The following is an 18,294-nucleotide window of genomic DNA, read 5'->3' as shown; positions in this document are numbered from 1 at the left end:
TATCCAGCTTCTCTGGGTGTTTTTGATGCCTTGGAACATGATGGGTGAAAATCATCTTTTGCCACAATGATTTGGAGTCAGGCATGTGGTAGCACAGTTCCTGCTATTAGATTTGTTACAGTGAGGTCTGGTCACCTAATGCAACAATTTATCACATGTAGGTTATTCATGTTGTCTTTAGTCAATAGAGGGGAAAAAAGAAATACTAATTTGCATTATTACAAGCAGGTGATATCTGACATTTGACCAAATGACTTTCATAAGCAAAAGAAGTAAAAGCTCTTTTATCTCATATAAAAAATTGGATTCTCGTGATTTTATCATGCTTAGTTTTTTTACCTGTAATGCTTCACACTCACACATTAAACATTGTGCTAACTTCTTGCTATGCATCATTTTGTAGACAGAAAACTTTATTTACAGTTTGCATGTTAACATAAAACTCAAGAGCAAAAATATTTGGGTAAAGAGAATATTGCATTGTTAATGCTTCCTAGTTTACTTTGCTAATGTAAAAAAAAAATCGTTTGTTTTGAAACTTAAGAAAACTAGAACAGCTGTATAAAATAGAGAAACTGTAGAACAGAGAAGACACATTTTAAAAATATTACTAAAGTATGCCACTAATGTGTATGTTAAATATTAACATATTTCATGTTGGATAAATAGCTGAAAGAAAATGTGTCACAGTTACACAGCTTGATTGAGATGGGGTCAAATTAAACAGCTTGTTGCTGTGTTGAAAAATAATGTATATGAAAATAACTCAAAGAATTTATTTGTGTTGTCTTGTAGGTGGCATTAAGTGTCCTGTTTGCAGTTTTGTGTACGGTACAAAATGGGAGTTCAACAGACATCTTAAAAATAAGCATGGAATGAAGTTGGTGGAGAATGATGGGGAGACCAAGTGGGAGGTAAAGCAAAATAACAATAGGTTTGACCCTAAGATTTTTTAAAATTCTGGGGAGAAAAGTAAGAATAAAAATAAGAAGTGTGAAAAAATGTGGTTCTGACTTTATATAAGATCAGAAGGTCGTGGGATTTTATCTTTGCTTGAATGCATGCCTTGCTATGTCTGTTAAATTTTAATATATGGTAGGGTTAACAACCTCGTAAATGCTTATTTTTGCATTTTAGGCTTCTAGTCCTCTGTTTGCAGCAGAAAGGGTGAAAGCTTTAGCAAAAAAAGTGTGAAATTGAAAAACTTACTGCTTTTTGTAATATGCTGAATATTCACTCGTGTTAACTGTAAGATGAGCAAAGCTGCAGAAAAAAGCTTATGTCTTGGTCCAGAGAAGTCTAGAATCTAGAAAACTGAATTTTTAAATTGACTATCTGAAAAAACTATAATGTTATGCAGAGTAAGTCTTCTATGATATGTTCTGTGCTTTCAGCTTCAATCCTGGAGATGCAGAATCGATGGGAAAAGCACAGATTTAGACACTTTCATTAAAAAATTATGGTTGGCCAGCAGAGTGTCTTCCACTGCCCGAGCAGGCTGATTTTGAAGTCCAGATTGAGGAAAAAGCCAAGAGCCAACTGCAGCTGGCTGACCCCCACAGTTATAGGCCTCTGCTGCTAAATTTCAGTCTGACCCCCATCGCAAATCTAATGCCTGATTTGGAAGAGCTGACTTACAGGTCTTGTCTAACAGTTATTGAGTATCCACACACAGAAGGATAAGTCTTTGAAAAACACTGGCGTAGGTTCTATTTGGACAGCTGTTCAAAGAAGACAGGACAAGCCTTTTAAAATGTAACCCTTCAAAGTCTTTTATCCATATTCCAAATGATTCTCTGTACACTTTGCCTGTAGCTGCCCAAAGCTGGAAAAATAAGGGGACATCCTGGGTGCAAGAATGACTGTTGCTGAATTGGCAATAGAGTCCCATCAGAGGAGGAATATATATTGACAGCTTGTCTTGAAAAAAACATAGTTTATGGAAAGGATAACTTTTCTGAAATAAAATGTCATTTTTTTCAAGCATCTGAAGTGTTTTAACAGATCCACATTGTAAATTAATTATGCTCAAAAGGTCTTTGCTAAACCCTGGTACAGTACAAGTTTACTGTTAGTTCCAAGATAGCTGTGCAACAAAAATAAGGTCAAGATAACTTTGCATTCTTAAAACAACTTTTGAAGTAGAATCTAGAAGAACACTGTAGAATGATTATCCTGTCTCCCATGTTACACTCTTCTTGAATTCTGTTTCACCCAGTATAGCTCTTGTTACAGTATTTGTTGTCCAAACTCATTCCTTATTTCTGTTAAATTGCTGAAATGAATTTATTCATGCCTTGGCTGGGTTTTGTTTCCAAGTTAACTGCTGAGGTTTCCGAAGAAGCATCTACTCAGTATCTCCATATCACAGAGGCTGGAGAAGATGTTCAAGGCACTCAGGCTGCTGTGGCTGCATTACAGAACCTCAGATACACTTCTGAGAACAGTAAGTTACCTTTTTCCTGGGTTGGAACACAAATACACCTTTTCTTCCAAAATATCCAATTCTTTTGAGTGTAATGGGCAATATGTAATCTTCTTCTCCTGTAATATTCTGTTAAAAATTATGAAATAAGTAGTCCAGAACTTTCTTCTGGGGGGTTATATTTTCTTTAAGTATAAAGGAAAAATTATAATTCATTATGAATTCCTATATCCTGAATTCATTAATACTTATCACTGCCTGTTTTGCACTTTATTATTAGCTGTGTGAAATTTCCTGCCTATATTATTAAATATGCTGTGAAATTAGCTATCTTGGCAGAGTAGATGGTGTGTATCTAATGACAGTTCTCTGGCTATTATTTTTCTCCCTCTCTGGCTTTAGTCAGCAAGACTGCAGGAGTGACATGCTGGAATAGCTCATTTACCACATTCCCAAGACAGCACTAACAATCTCAATTTTGGTGGTGCACAAAACTAAGTGAGCTATTCTGTATCAGGCTGAGAAGGAAAATAGTAAAAGAGTAGTATTAGATAATGTCTGCCAAGTGGGAAATAACAAAAACCAGGAGAAAAGAAAAAATGCCCAGATTTCTTAGAGTGTTAAAACACCAGAGACTAGAGTAGGTGTTCCTATGTTGTTGTTGTTTTTGGAATTTTTTTAATATATATAAATAAATGCCTTGGTTATGGGAAGACAGCATTTTACAATTGCTTGCCATTGTAGTCTTTATAGTTCACAGTGGAGATACATGTCAAAAACTCTCAGTTTTTATGGATTTTCCAAGCATGTTGCAATTAAATTACATTACTGCCAGTTTCTGTATATTACTTTAATGAGTTGAGATTCTGAATAAGTGAAAACTTCTTGAGAACTTTTCTTAAACTTCTGTATATCTAAATTAAAATAAATATTGTCATGGAATGTACTGTACATAGCAGTCTTTATTTTAAGCATGAAGCTATAATTTTTTGAGTAATCTTCTTTTTAGAGCATCCAACTTCAGGTACTCTTCCCGCATATTCCCTCTGTATAAAAACAGTAGTATCTTGTCTAAAGGCAGTTTTATAGTTAAAAAAACCCAAAGCAAGCAAACCTTTTCCAGTACTCAGATACGGTTGTTTCTTACATAAATTACAAAATATAACTACTTTCTATTTGAAGTTAAACTATCTGACTTAGACTACCTATACTATCACAGTGTCAACCTCAGTTTAAAAGAGTTTAACTTAGGAAATTAGATTTATTCTGTTTTCTATCTCTTTTCTGTCTCTGACAGTGATTAAAGCAAATATAAGGAAGCTTTACATGACCCTGACAGTTTCTTTCTTTCTGTCTGACATCTCCCTCATGCTGACAGTGGGCATGTAGGAATGGTGGGCCATTGGTAGGAATTTGTATTCCTGCATAACAAAAAACATTTTTCTGCATTCAGGTCTTTCACGCCTTGTGAGAAGTAAGAGTACAACTATAAATGTTTTGTTTGGGTTTTTTTGTAAACATCCCTTTCCTTTGGCAGGGCTACATGCATCAGAAAATTTTTTTAAAAGGACAGACATGTTCTGATCCAGTGTTCATAAAATGATCAGTATGAGGTTAAGCAATTAACCTTTTCCTTCAGCAGGTTAGTGATAAAACTTCTTCATTTAGGTTGAGGGGTATTGCAGAGGACCAGACAGAGGGTAAACACAGGTTTCTAAAATACCAAATAGCTGTTATGGTTATTGGTATACAGGCAGGTTCTGTGTAAGGTGAATGACTGATAAATACACTTTTGGATTTGTAAAGTCTTGCAGCTTCCTAATTTGCAATTCCTGCTATGTTGTTTCTTTATTCAATGTACTCTTTTAGATGTCTTTCAAATAGGCATAGAAGTGATCAGTGTGGCTGCACTTGCTGATTCATGCACTCCCTGGGCAAATTTATTTTGTGAATACTTCCCTGCCATAGATCTGTTATTAAAATGTCACATTATTGAGCTTTTTGAATTGTACCAGCAGCACTGCGAGTCAGGGCTGTGTTGTTTGATTCATATAGCCTCAGAACTGTCCTACTGTGATGATCTTAAGGCTGCTGTCTTTCTGATAAGGTGAAAGACTGGATCCAACAGCTGTAAACATCCTGCAGCAGATCATTGAGTTGGGTTCGGAGTCCCACGATGCCACCGCAGTGGCTTCTGTCGTTACCATGGCACCTGGCACAGTGACAGTGGTCAAGCAGGTAAGAGCTCTTTTCTTCTCTAAACCAGCCACATTTAATTTTCATATATTTATTGTGAAATGGGTGTTACTTCGCAAGGGACAAATTTTGAATGATCATTCAAGACACATAGAGAACTTTTCCTGATTTTTCACTGGGTGTTTACATGCCCACACATGTACATGTTTATACATATATACACATATATCTTTATACATCTAAAAATGCATATAGTTTTGTATGTTTTATAGTTTTTGAATGAATAAATACACCTGTATCTGTATGTAGATATGTATGTGAAAATACAGCTTTTTTCTAGCAGGTGTTTTCAGGCTTTATAAAATAACATACTTATTTTGTGCAGACACTTAATGCCATTGTCATCTAAAAGATTCAGGTGGTCCTTGGTGCAGCAAGCAAAAGGAAATAAATTTCAATTTGAGGTGTCTGTTGGGTTCAAACATGAAGACTTTTGCTCAGTATTTCCTCCTCACAGGTGTCTGCTAACTTCCATTTTTCATTCTTCTCTCAGTGTTCTTTAAACTCTGCTTGTTCCTTCTCTTTCAGCACAGCTCTTTGCTTATCCCTGTCCCCACTGATTCACTGGGGTCTCTGCACTCAGTGGTTGACAGGTGAGGAAAGGAAAGTACATGTGAAGTTTTAACTTCCCAAAGAGTTTAAGTAACTCCTTTTATTTAAATGAACCAGAACTGATTATTCTGAGTGCTGAAACTAACTTTTGAGTTCAGCATTTTTTGTAGTGTTTTGAACATAGAGTTCATGAGAGCATCACAGAAGTGTGAAGTTCATGGTGTGTGAAGTACTTGGATAATTCCTAAGCTTGCTGCCCAGATGTCACAAAAGGCAGAATTTGAAGCAAGAGCATTTTCAGATATTCCTTTGCAATACTTAACAGGTATTTTGACTAGAAACTATGTAAGAGTTTAGGGCTTTTTTGTAGAATAACATACCCAAATTTGAAAACTAAATTCAGTCATTAAAGAGAAGAGACAGTGTGGTCCAATTACATGCAAGTTTAAAAAACCTTTTATAGTATAGCCATTACCAATGTGCATGCTGTGCTATAGAGGTGACCTGTTTAGGGGTTGAATGCAGTATTAGTAATTGGTGTTTGTCAATATTATTGAAATTAGTTCTTCCCTAAAGAAATTCATCTTTTGAGGCTGTTGTACTAAAGGTATAGGAGAAAGTGGCTGCTGAAATAGAGCTGCCTAGAGAATGTTTTGATATCTGAGTGTTAAACTTTAAATATACAGGTATTAACTCTGATCAATATCTGAGTCATCATAAAATCTATTAACTTCCTTGTTGGACCCTCTGAATTTACTGGTAACTTTTTCTAAGTAAATATTTATATTCCAAATTAATTTTCTTCTTCACTTTTCAATCCATGTTTCTAGCCTTTTGAGTTTGCGGACTGCTAAGCCTTAATCACTTCTTTTTCCCTCTATACATCAGTGACTCTCAGTGATATCAAACTCTTACAAGCACCACTCCTGTATTAAATGAAATATTGAATTCTCAGAGCACAGAATATATTTTCTACTATTCTTTTTATGCCCCCTTTCCCCCTCCCTTTAGAATCTTCTACATTTTAAAAATTTTTCTTTTCATTTTTCTCTTTTCTTTTTTCTTTTATTTTTCTACAGAAATTGGTTTTTTATCATAATCTGGTGTGTTATATAGCCGTAGTTACTTTCCAACTCTTGTCTTCCCACCAGAAAATCGCTCCAGAATTACAGGCACAGCAAATTTTAATCCGAGGGAAAGAAGTCTTTAAATGTTATTAGATTGACTTTAATCCTCCCCCATTAGAAACTGTCAGGCTTTTTCTTCAATACTGAGTTGCTTTCTGTGGGATATTCCTCATTTGTACCTATAACTTGGTTGAGTTTTAATTATCATTGGTTCCTAATTGTTAACTTTGAAGTGACCTTTAGATATGTTCATATTTCACTTTCCTACTGGAAAATGTATTCCACACTTTCTTCTGTGACCTTCAGCTTCTCTTGTGGATTGTGTGAAACAAAGAATTCATTCAGGGTGTCAGCAATCTATCGACATCATCCGTCACTGAATTTCCACTCCTGCTCTTTAATGGCCTCACGGAGACCTTGCTTAGCAGCTTGGATCCATTTTTTCTTTCCTCAACAACATTTATTGTAGTTGTCCTGATTTTTATGCTGTTTGTTTTTTTCTTTTTCTCTAAGGACATACATTACCCATTTCTTATATCAGTTCTTACTTTCAAATCTCATTTTTAGCTAGCCCTCACAAGTTTCCTTCATATTTCTCTATTTGCACCAAGAAATTTCTTCTAATTCTAAACTACTGGAATGTTTCAAAAGGATTTTTTTTTTTGCTGTAAATGTTACACTCTAGTGTTCCTATTTTTGTTTCCTCTTTCCTCCCTGGAAATTTATTTCTCCCACAGCTGTCCTCATCCTTACTTTTAACTCATAAAATTCTCATTTACACTTTATCCTCAAAATCTTGTATAAATCCAGCTGTATCTCTCAGTAATGCTGCTATGCTCATGCTTTAGCACTTCTCTAACGTGTGCTTACATATCTTCAGTGTGCTGTGCCTCTAGAGCTTCCGGTTAATTCAAGAATTTTGCCTCCAGAAAAAACTCTATATTTATCCCTAAGTCCTTTTTATCATCTTAGAAGATACCTGGTGTATTAATTAGGTCTAACTGGTATAATTTTAAAATTGTTTTCTACTAGGTCACAGGACATAAAGGATAACGTGTTTGAGGAGTTCTTCTATTAAATTATTGTTCTGCTTGTGGTCTTACTGCAAGTACACTAAATTATAAATACACATTATAATGGAGGTGAAATCAAGATCAGATTGTCCTTCACAGCTCCTGAATTGCATGTCGAGAACAAAATTTCAGTTGTGAATTAGGAAACTTTATATTTCTTGTTTATATGAATGATTATATTAAAGAAAAGGCTTTTACAACATAACAGTAACCAATTCCAGCTAGAATTGGGATTCAACTTACGATTTTAAACCCCAAAAATGCAAAGTTAGCCCTGCTTAGCTTGGATTATGTTTGGTAAATAGGAATCATTCTTGGCTCTGTTAGTGTCACAGTGTCACATGTATGAGACCTTTCCAAGGTTGTGTCTGGAGCCTGAAATGATCTTATCTTAATTGTGCCTGTGAGTCAGTATACTAATCTGTTATCAAAGTTAAATTTTTTCTAGTTTGGGATAAATCCAGTTGTGTGAGCACTGAAAATATGCAACTGATAAAGAGAGTAATATAAATATCTCATCAAATGCCTGAGGGAAAAAAGTTAGTAATGTGAAGTTTTACCAATGTGATCTGAGACTGGCAAAAATCCCCTTTGAAGGTTTGATCACAGCATGGCGGGAGAAATCCATCCTTGTTCAGTTACTAGGATCTACTGTGGATCTCTCTGTAAAAGAGCTGATGAAGATACATCTTCATGGCAGGACATTTGAGTTGTTCTGCTCTGCTTAAAGACGAAAAAAGTAGCAAGGTGGGAAAAGGGATAGAAGAAAGAGTGCTAAGCTTGAAGAACAACTAGAAAAGAGGCTAATAAATGCTTAGAAAAGCCAGGAAATGCTCTGCATAGTGGATGGTAAATATAGGCAAGAGACTGGGGAGAAAGGAGTTGTGTGGGAACAGCTCATGGGAAGGTGAAGGGACTGGAAGGGTAAAACAGGACACTTCCCTTTCTGTACATTCAACTCTCTGTGCTGTGTCCTATTACAGATGTACTTTTGCCCTTGTGATTAGGGTGGAGATTGATTCATTTGTTTTTTTGTTTATTTTGCTAGAAGAGGATATTCAATCCATTATTTATAGGGTTGGACTATTTTCCTGGCTTACATGCCAAGCATAAGCAGTCAGGCCAGTATCACACAAACCCTTGATTTACAGTCTCTGCAAGCCTGTGTTCAAAGACTTTTTTCACACAAAATCTGTGTGTTAACTAGAATAGAGATAGTGTTTCACTACAAACTGCCTTGATATTTAGCTGTTTCTTTCAGTTAGAGTGTGCATCAAACAAAGGATATTAATTATTCCATAAAAAGTTTCTTCCAAGTTAAACATTTGTTTGATTTAAATACTGAGTTTCTTGTGAGGAAGCATTACCTTCAGAAATTAACAGCCCTGATAGGTTATTTTTTCTAGAGGAGATTCTTTCAGTGTGTAATGCTGTAACTCTCCAAGGAAACAATATTTCAAAGTGCATATTCTTGATTTCACAATATATGAAGAATATCCTTGAAAGCTTAGTTCCTGAATCCCTCACTGCATTGACCAGAACACCAGAAGTGTTTCCTCTTCTTGGTCTGTGTCCATCAGCTCTAGTTTCTCTTCTAGTTGTTGCTCTTCCATTGCCAGTGTTTGTTAGCAGGAATGTTTAATGGCAGCAAGATACTACCTGATTTAATTCATTCATTTTTTATACAGTTTATTTCTTGTATCAGATCTCTTTGACACAAGGAGTAGAAAGCATGTAGAGTTCTCTGTCCAAATATGAGTTCTTATTTTTGCATCAAATTACTGCTACAGAGCAGTAGAATTTTGGATTGCAAACCAAAGGTTTACATTGGTGTGCACTGTTGTAACCAGTTCAATTTGATTGCATGTTATCTGTTTTTCAGGGTTTTTCTCATTTAGATGGCGATGGACAAATTTGCTGGTAATTTGTTTTTTTCTTAGGCCTGTGATACTGCACTGGGTTTGTGTGCTCTAGAACCATCACTTTTAGCTCACTCTGAAGATGGCTGAGAATTTTGTGTTAATCACTAGATATTATTATTATAAGGTGATTATATCAGCCTTTCTGCACAGTTGTTCATCAGAAGTCCACTTCATTTCTCAACTCTGTGGGATGTCTTCCCTATTTTTTCAAGCCAGAGAGCTGATTTCCTCCTCAGGAACATTCTTGGGCCTTGCCTGAAGGTGAATACCTAAATGGTGCCAATTTGTTCTGAATGATGACTCCTATATGATTTCCCATTTCAACCTTTTAGCTACAATGGTTGCCCAAGCCATCATTATTTTATGCTACAGTTAACTCTGATAATCTTTTTTCTGACATTCACAATTTATGTTTTATCCCTTTTGTATCTTTCAGAAAAACACTCAAAGATTACTTTTGCTCCTCTTCTTGTCATCAGCTTCTCTTATCCTGTTTACTTGATGTTCCTTTTTATGCCACATCAAACAAAGTCTTGTTTTCCTTTCCTGAAGTTTTTACCCCTTTTCTATTTAGAGTCCCATTTCTCATTAAAGATTTTGTCTCCTACCTTTGCTCAGTTGATGAAGATTTAGTTGCTTATTACTTTTTTCAAATAAATTTCTAATGCCTTCTTCCATCTTGTGCTTAGTTCTGTGGATTTTTAATGAGGAGCCATTTGTACCTCATTGTCTTCTCAATTACTTGTCAAAAATATGATGGCAGCAATTATCTGTGAATAGGCTGTTGTATATTGACACTAATGCCTGTCACACTGAACTACCACTGTCCCATTTATGTTTTACTCTCTCACTTCCCTTTTTTTATGTCTGCTTACTTTGTCTTGTTTTATACTGAAATGATACTGAAATTATAAGGTCTTTGGGGCATCAACTACTCTTTTCATGTAGCATAGCTGATACAATCCAGGTCCTGATCCAAAGCACTACATGAATATTAACAATAAAGTGCGGTAGTTGGCTGCTGAATTCTCTTTCTTTTCCTTCCACTCAGAAGGATTTACTGATGATTTTACTACTGTAGACCGAAGTGAAAGGTTAAATTTATTTCTGAAAAGGATAGTAACCTATTTTTAACTTAGACATAATGTGTTCTGGAGAATAAGTATATCAGCTATTACAATAACTAAACAGATCTTTATCAGAAGATAATCAGAAAATATAGGATTTCCATGTGTTTCACCCTTTATTTTAGTCCCTTTAATCCTTTTATTCTGTGATCTCTTCAGGCTCCAGTAAAAACCTACCATGGTAAGTCACTTTCTTCAAAGTGACAGCAGTAGGAAGGCAGAGTAAAGATTATACATCAGCTCAAAGCAGATCACAGAAAAGAATTTTATAGCGTAGCACATCTTCAAAAGTAAATACCTATTATTAGCATGGCTGTCACATCAGAGGCTACTGAACATTATGCTTCAGCAGCACACCTTGTATTTCAGTCTGCTTGGATTGGTCCTGATGTGATGATGGCTGCTGGTGGTAATCTAGAAAATTTGCCAGTGTATGGAGTTATGCACATGTTGATTGTCAATTTTGTAGTTGCTTTAGAACACAGAGCAATCTGATGCTTCCTGTAGCAGTAACAGCAATGGAAAGTTTTAAATGGGGCAGATGGGGATTAGGAGTTCTCATCTCTGTAAGGTACAGATAAAATCTCAGTCAAGATCCCTGTCCTGTTAGAGCTCCTAAAACAATGGCAGTGTTGCCATTCTGCCTCAAAAGGACATGAGGTGATCCAGCATTGATCCAGCATTTTGCCAGATGAGTGCCATGTGCAACCACAGTCCTTCTGTTGGGTATATTCAACCAGCCAATTGCAAAAAGTTTTTAAAAATCTGCATCAATAGTACAAAGATTTGTCGCCTTGCTGCTTTTATGCAAAGCAATTCTTTCATACTCAAGCCTCTTATTATTACAAAACCATTATGCACCAGATTGTCTTTGTTTTGTAGCTCATTATAGAGATTCAAATGATCAAATTACAGTGTGTTCTGTGTGTCTTTTTTACACAATATATCTGTATGTAAACCAGAACTGAGAAAGCGTTGAAATTATTCTGATGATACTGAGCAAAGCTTGTAGGCACCAATGTAAGCTGACACATCACATATCCAGGTGGTCTCTGTGATCTAAAATGCTTTCATTTTAATCCTTTCTGCAGATATTTTGTATATTTTCTTACTGATGCTTTATGATATAAATAGGAGCATCTGCAGCCTAGTATAAGGTTTTGAAAATCTGAAAGATCTCTGTGATTAACTTTTCTGCTTCATGGCAAACTGAAAAGCAGCATTCAATGTGAAATCAAGAGGGAGATTCTACTGAGGATTTGGGGACAGGCCCAGCAAAACTGTTTTAAGCACAATGGACCTGGAACTCCTGCTGACTTCAAATAAAATTGAAGATATTACAGTATTTCACAAAATGAGTTCTAGAGCAAGGAAAAGGCTTTAGCATCTTACTGCAAATATTTTTTCTTACTCCTTTTAGGAAAGGGAAGAAGTATGTTTTCCTTAATGGCTTGAATTCATTTATTTCAAATTTAAAAATACTTTATTGTTTTGAGAGAAAGAGATTTCTGTAAGAGTGACACATTTGTAATGAATACTTCCATGTATTTGGATGATCCTTGGATATGTAAATTAAGAACATTTGGAATTTAGAAGTGTTGAGCTTCATAAGAAAACATGGTGGTGAAAGTCCCATTGGCTTTTGTGAGAGACAGATTTAGTTAATAAAGAATATTTATGCAGGTACTGACTTGATTTAATATGCCAGCTGTGTGTGGCTTCAGCTCCTTGCTGTCATTCTTTAATGAAGGATAAGCAGACAGATGCTTTTCAGCTGACTCTCAAACAGAAAAGAGGTCTTGGATGCTGCTCTTCAAAAGATTTCAGAAGCCAATAAAGAGAATTGAGTGTGGTGACTTCGTTCATTCAGATGGCAGCTGTCCCACTGTTTCATCAATTTGAGGGATGTAAATTAACATTTTGTGATTATTCCCTGTGGAACAATCTAATAGGAACCAAACAGAAGCATGTAAACATTGAACTGATTTGAAATGTAAATATCTCAAATAATGTGGTGATTTGTCAAACTAAAAGGATTACAGATAGCTGTCCAAAAAAGATACTGGAAGCTAGAAACACCAGAAATAAAGGCATTAGTTTTCTTTACCCTGCATGACAAGGGTAATAAACCCACATCGATAAAGTCAGGTAGGGAGTTTAAATTAACTTTCTTTATTGGCCATTTTCATTTCAAAAGGATATAAAACTGAATAAGTATTAGATTGCTGCTATTGAATTGAATGAGATTCTGCTTTCATTTCATTTTTGTGTCAACTATGCTTTATTTATTTTCCTCTCTTCATTATTTATGTACATTCACAGAGCTATATTTAAAATTATTTATGGGTTTTGATTTAGAGTGACAACAGTGAGATCCATCTCATACTGTATTGTGCATTCCTGCAGCTCTTAGCAAATGTAGTGTAATTTTTCTGGCCTGAGGCATGTTGTCAGGGGGTTATGTGTAGTGCACAAAAACAAGAGGGATTAGTGTATATTGCATAATTATAGGGCCACATTTTAGACATCCCTATTTCTGTATTTGTTTGAGCATCTCTAACATCAAGGGCTGTAATTGTGAGCTGATTCATAACAAGTTGTGAGATTCTGATTATCTACCATTTCTAACTGCAGCTTCCTATTTGAATTCAATGGTGATTAGACTTCTCATGGCCTGTTGCAATATTCATTAGTAGATCTTGTGTATGTCCTTAACTTCCACAGAGCTGAGTGGAGTGAGTACCCTCAGGAAAGAGGAGAGGACAGTTATGAAAAGGGCGTTTGGTATAAGAATTCACAGATGCTCAGTTGCTTTCAATAGGATCTAGGGTTTCTTTAATAATTAAAAAATAATAAAAGGGTGCATTAGGAGCAGCAAGAGACAAAAGTTTACAGTTCTGTGAGTTTTTTTCATTATTTAGCTCCTTGCTTTTCAAAGAGAGGCTCAAATTTCCATTAGTGAGGGGTGAAAGGTCCTTATAAAAAGAGCAAGTGATTTTTGACAGAGAGGGAAAGGACAAGGAGGATTGTTTATAAACTCAAAAAGGAGAGACTTAGATTAGATGATAGGAAGCAAAGCAATTCTTTACTCAGAGGGTAGTGAGGCACGGGAACAGATTGCCCAGAGAAGTTGTGGATGCCCCATCCCTGGAGCATTCGAGGCCAGGCTGGATAGCCCTAGTGGAGGTGTCCCTGCCCATGGCAGAGGGGTTGGAACTAGATAATCTCCAAGTTCCCTGTCAATCCAAACCATTCTGAGTCTATTGCTCTTTGATTCTATGATGCCTGCATAAATTGTTCTTTCTGAGGCTGGTTGCAAATTTTACTGTGCCAAGAAAACATCCAGCATCATCTACTTGTATAGGGTGTTGAGCTTGAACTTCAGCAGGAGCTGTTTAAGCTATATTTCAAATAAAACATTTAGATATGTTTGATAAAAGAATGTGAAAAGGACTTCATTCCACTCCTGTATTTTTTTATCCCTATAAACTGAATCCTGTGCAATGAAGCCAGATTGAGCATTGGTACATACGACTGTGCTGTTGCATTAAGGTCAGTGGCAATGGCCAGATTCCCTTTAGATGTTAAATCTTTCACCAGATAAAATCCACATTTATTTCATTAGTATATTACAGCCATACTGACTTGGGGCCCTCTGCATAATTTAACACCTGGACATACTCATTATTGTTCAAGAAAATCTTTCTATAGCCTTATTAATTGAGTGAAAGTTCAGAGTGCTGTGAAGTTCTAACGGTCTTGTGAATCTCTGAAATCTTCTTCTGACAGGTATTTTAAACACGAAATAGAAAAGTCAAAAGCAAAGTCACTGTATAACAAAGAGAATGGTTGCTTAAGGAAAAAAATTAAATGAGAAAAGAGCATCAGGAAAACAAACATATAGAGCCTATTTTTCTCCTTGCTTGTCTCTAAGGGACCAAACAGATCCTTGGAATCCCCACTGTAGTTCTTCCCTTCTGTTTCCACTCCCTTCTTAAATAGCATTAGTGATCTTAATTATATTTACTTGAATTTGACTGTGCTACTGCTGTTTACTTTTGATCCAGCTTCTAATGAAAAAAAAAAAAAAAATAAGCCCTTTCTAACTTCTGTAACTCTTAGATTCCATACTTCATAGAATCTACCATGTCTGACCTCTTCTTTGTAAGATCACTTAAGATTTCAGTGCTGCAGGAGCACACTTTGCTCCAGCAACAGAACCATAGATTCCTAGAATGGTTTGGATTGGAAAGGACTGTAAAAATCATCTCATTCCAACCTTCCTGCCATGGGTAGGGACACCTTCCCCTAACAAATGTTTTTGCATATGTCTTGCATACTGAAAAATTGCTGTTCTGTTCTCTCCTTAAAAGTAGATTATTTTATCACTAATAACTTGAGAGAATGCATTTCTTCCATATGACTTCCAGTTTCCTGATTTATTTATACTTCTCTGGAGTACTTTGCATGGGAATTTTATACGGGTCTGCTAGAGGATTAAGATTTGGTTTTGCATTCTAGTATGTACTGCATTTCAGTAATTGACAGGCACTTCTATGAATTTGGAATTCAACACCAGATTGTGTTGCTTTTTAAAATTTTGACAAGAAGCAAAATGTTAAGTAAAAAATCCTTTATTTTCACTTGTCTCTGTCACTTTCCTTTCAATAATGTAAGCATTGCTGCCTCACAAACAGTAGGCCTTAGGAATCTATTTCAGTGATATTTATATTTCACATTTTTCTAATAAAATCCCTTAAGGTTTACAGTGAAATTTGCACTTCTAAGAGCAGCCATTGACTAGAGAGAAAGAAAAAAGTGGATACAGTAGGTGTTTTCTCACATGGTTTTGGATGGGTTCTCAACTCAGTGCTACTAGAGGAATTGACTGAGTTCGGATTTATTTAAATTAAAGCAGTTTTGAATGAGTGACTGTGAGAGATTAAAGCTGTCTCTAAAGAACCAGTGTTCCTGAAATTTTGCAGCTCTCTGTGCCCAGAACTGAGATGCTGTGTTGGTGCTTTCAGTATTCTGCCTTGCTACACACTCATTAATCAAAAGCGCTCGCATTTTCTGCAAAACTGACATTTTCTTCCAAAACTGTGTGATTGCTAATTTGTGTGCTGTATTTCCATTAATCATCACAATACCAGGTACTTCTTGGGAAGGTGAAATTTCTTTAAGCTCTCCACTGTCTCCTCAGGTGAAGGAAGAGGAGCAGTCAGCCAACCACACGCTGATGATCCAGGAGACGCTGCAGCAGGCGTCGGTGGAGCTGTCGGAGCAGCATCACCTGGTGGTGTCCTCAGATGAGGTGGAGGGCATCGAGACAGTCACTGTCTATACCCAGGGAGGGGAGGCTTCAGAATTCATTGTTTATGTTCAGGAAGCTGTGCAGCCTGTGGAGGAGCAAGCTCTGGAAGAATCAGTGCAGGAGCTCTAGAGAACGATGCTCAAAGGAGATGACTTCTTAATTTGCCAAAGCCAGAGGTTTGGGGTTTTTTTGTCCCAACCAAAAGCGAGCAAGCTGATGGATTTTCAGTTGATTTGTGAAGTGATCTAACTGGTTGGACTGTATCAGTAAGTTGGATTGTATCTTAGATGTATTATGTGCAAAACCTTCTCAGACTTCTTTGTTTCTAGAAGATGCTTTTAAGGAAAAAGTATTCTTCCCCTTCTTAGAAGATCTCTCACTTGATTCCTGTAAATTCACAAAAATATTGTCTGTTCAAAACTGTGGTATCCCATGATAAAAACCATCTGTAAAGATAACTAGAGTGTCTGGAAAAGCCCATACATCCCATTTTATACATGCTTCATATGTTCTTGACTTGGCTGGAATCAAAGTTGTTTTTTCTATAATTTAAAAAGGCCTCTTAGCTCTGAGTACCTGCTTAGAAAGTGTCTGCTGAGCTATGGATCTAACCCAAACAAAGGCTGGAGTTTTAATTAGAAACACACCACAGATGGACTGTAGTTTATACCTGTGAGATGATCCTTTGAGTTTGGGAGGTATTTAAAGCCATATGTGATAATTCCGGGTATCAGTGGGATGACTGTTATTTAGCTATTTGAATAATGATAACTGTTTCCATCCCACTGAATAAATATCCATCTGGTATTTATAAGGTGAAACCAAAACTGTCAAATCAAGGAAATATTCTTTTGTTTTTAAGGAAAAAAGATATATTCAAAAGATTTGTAAATGCTATAAGAGATGTATGTTCATATGTTTTAAACAGACATGATTGTAAATATGACTGTGTGAAAAAATTTGTACAAAAAGCTTAAGTAAATATTGACAAGAATCAAGATATTCTTAATTATGCATGTATATAGTTCCAGATTTTCTTTCATGAATCTTGAATTGTTTCTGGTTTAATATTTTTAAATTTGAGCTGTAAAAATTATTAATAAATAAAAAATTGTCATGTTTTCTTCTAATGCTTCAATTTTTTAAGTGCTGGTTTCCCTTTGGTAGCTAATTAAAAAGTGCTGGTGTGCATTGACTTTGATGAGTTATTCCTCCAGTTAGTAGTCTCTTATCAAGAAAGTACCACCATGAAATACAAGCAGACCTTTCTATGTAATTGAACTTATTTATGGGTGTTCTGGGTAAAAAAAAAAATGGAAAAAAGCTTTTGACTAAGTGGATGTAATGTAATGAGTTGATTGTCAGCATCTTCTGAGTCTGCTGGGTTCTCTTGATGCTGGAGAAAATCCGAGCGCAAACCTGTAGTGACAGTTTTTCCCTTAGCTATGGCAATGGGGAGTTTAAATTTGTTAATGGAAAAGAATTGAGAATTGCTTGACTTCAGTGGCAGCTTTGTTTCCTCTGGTTTCATCCTGGGGGTGCACCAGGAGCCCCAACAGGATGTTAAGTTTGTAGAGGGGCGACCTTGTTGCTATTTTGTGTCACTGACCAGAGCTGGTCATAAGTGTCAGGGTTGATTCTCTGTATGTTCAGTGAACTTGGCAAGAATAAGCCATGAAATGTTTAGTAACATTTGTAATATGATAGAAACTGATGCATCAAATGTATCAGTATGATTAATCTGGATAAGAAATTGTTGTTTTGTAATTAATGGTTCAAATTCAGTGTTGATTTACAAGAAATGCTTTCTAGAAGAGAAGAAAGCAGTCTCAAAAACTTACAATTTATTGGAACAACCCATTTGCTGTTAAAACCATTTGGAAGAGCCTCTTGATTACATGTGGTAACAGTGGTGAACTTAGTGTAAAACCTCTCTGAAAAGGGACAGAAAAATATTTTTCTATGCATCACTCAAGAATTCTGAAGTACGTTGTTTCAGATAGACTGAGTAATTCTGTCTGGAAGAGGTGTGGCTGTATTAGAACAATGTTTTGGGGTTTTGTTTGTTTTAGTTTTAGTATATCACAGCCATAAATACTTATGTAATTTAAGTCTTGATATATAATTGGTGAGTTATATCACATTTTCCTATACTAAATCATAAACACTTTAATTTTTTGCTTCCTTTTTTTATTATTTTTTAAAAATGTTTTTCAATTCAGGTATTTTTTTCCCCAGCTGTCTCCTATGACCTAAACAGCATAAATTGTTGTTGTTTTTAAAATGGCATGTTTTCCAACAAGATTACAGAAGTGTCATTGATGCAATTCAGATTTTCAAAATATTTCAATATTTTTAATTCTTCTAAAGTTATAAATTTCTTAGTCTACACAGCATCTTAGCACTGCTGTATAAAATATGAACTACAACCATTCAATATTAAGAAAGGAAAATTATTTCACATTCCAATTTGCTCACAACATGGACATGTGCTTTAC

At 35.8% G+C, this 18,294-nt stretch overlaps 1 protein-coding gene across 2 annotated transcripts in view; it reads left to right on the top strand.

The window, feature by feature from the left end:
• The window catches only part of ZFAT (zinc finger and AT-hook domain containing), a 74,910-nt gene extending 57,982 nt beyond the window's left edge, over positions 1-16,928 (top strand). Inside the window, exons 13-17 of one of the 2 annotated variants that reach the window (XM_053982039.1) lie at positions 796-914; positions 2,320-2,446; positions 4,533-4,663; positions 5,210-5,274; positions 15,686-15,720. In XM_053982039.1, coding sequence (XP_053838014.1) covers positions 796-914; positions 2,320-2,446; positions 4,533-4,663; positions 5,210-5,274; positions 15,686-15,689 — 446 coding nt within the window. In that variant the 3' untranslated portion in view covers positions 15,690-15,720. Of the gene's footprint in view, positions 1-795; positions 915-2,319; positions 2,447-4,532; positions 4,664-5,209; positions 5,275-15,685 lie in introns of both variants that reach the window. The other variant, XM_053982030.1, reaches the window with a different exon arrangement.
• The last annotated feature ends 1,366 nt before the right edge of the window (positions 16,929-18,294 follow it).

This window comes from Vidua macroura, chromosome 1 (assembly GCF_024509145.1).
Source record: "Vidua macroura isolate BioBank_ID:100142 chromosome 1, ASM2450914v1, whole genome shotgun sequence".
Taxonomy (NCBI): domain Eukaryota; kingdom Metazoa; phylum Chordata; class Aves; order Passeriformes; family Viduidae; genus Vidua; species Vidua macroura.
Note: the sequence above shows the minus strand (reverse complement) of the source record. Positions and strands in the feature narration are given on the sequence as shown.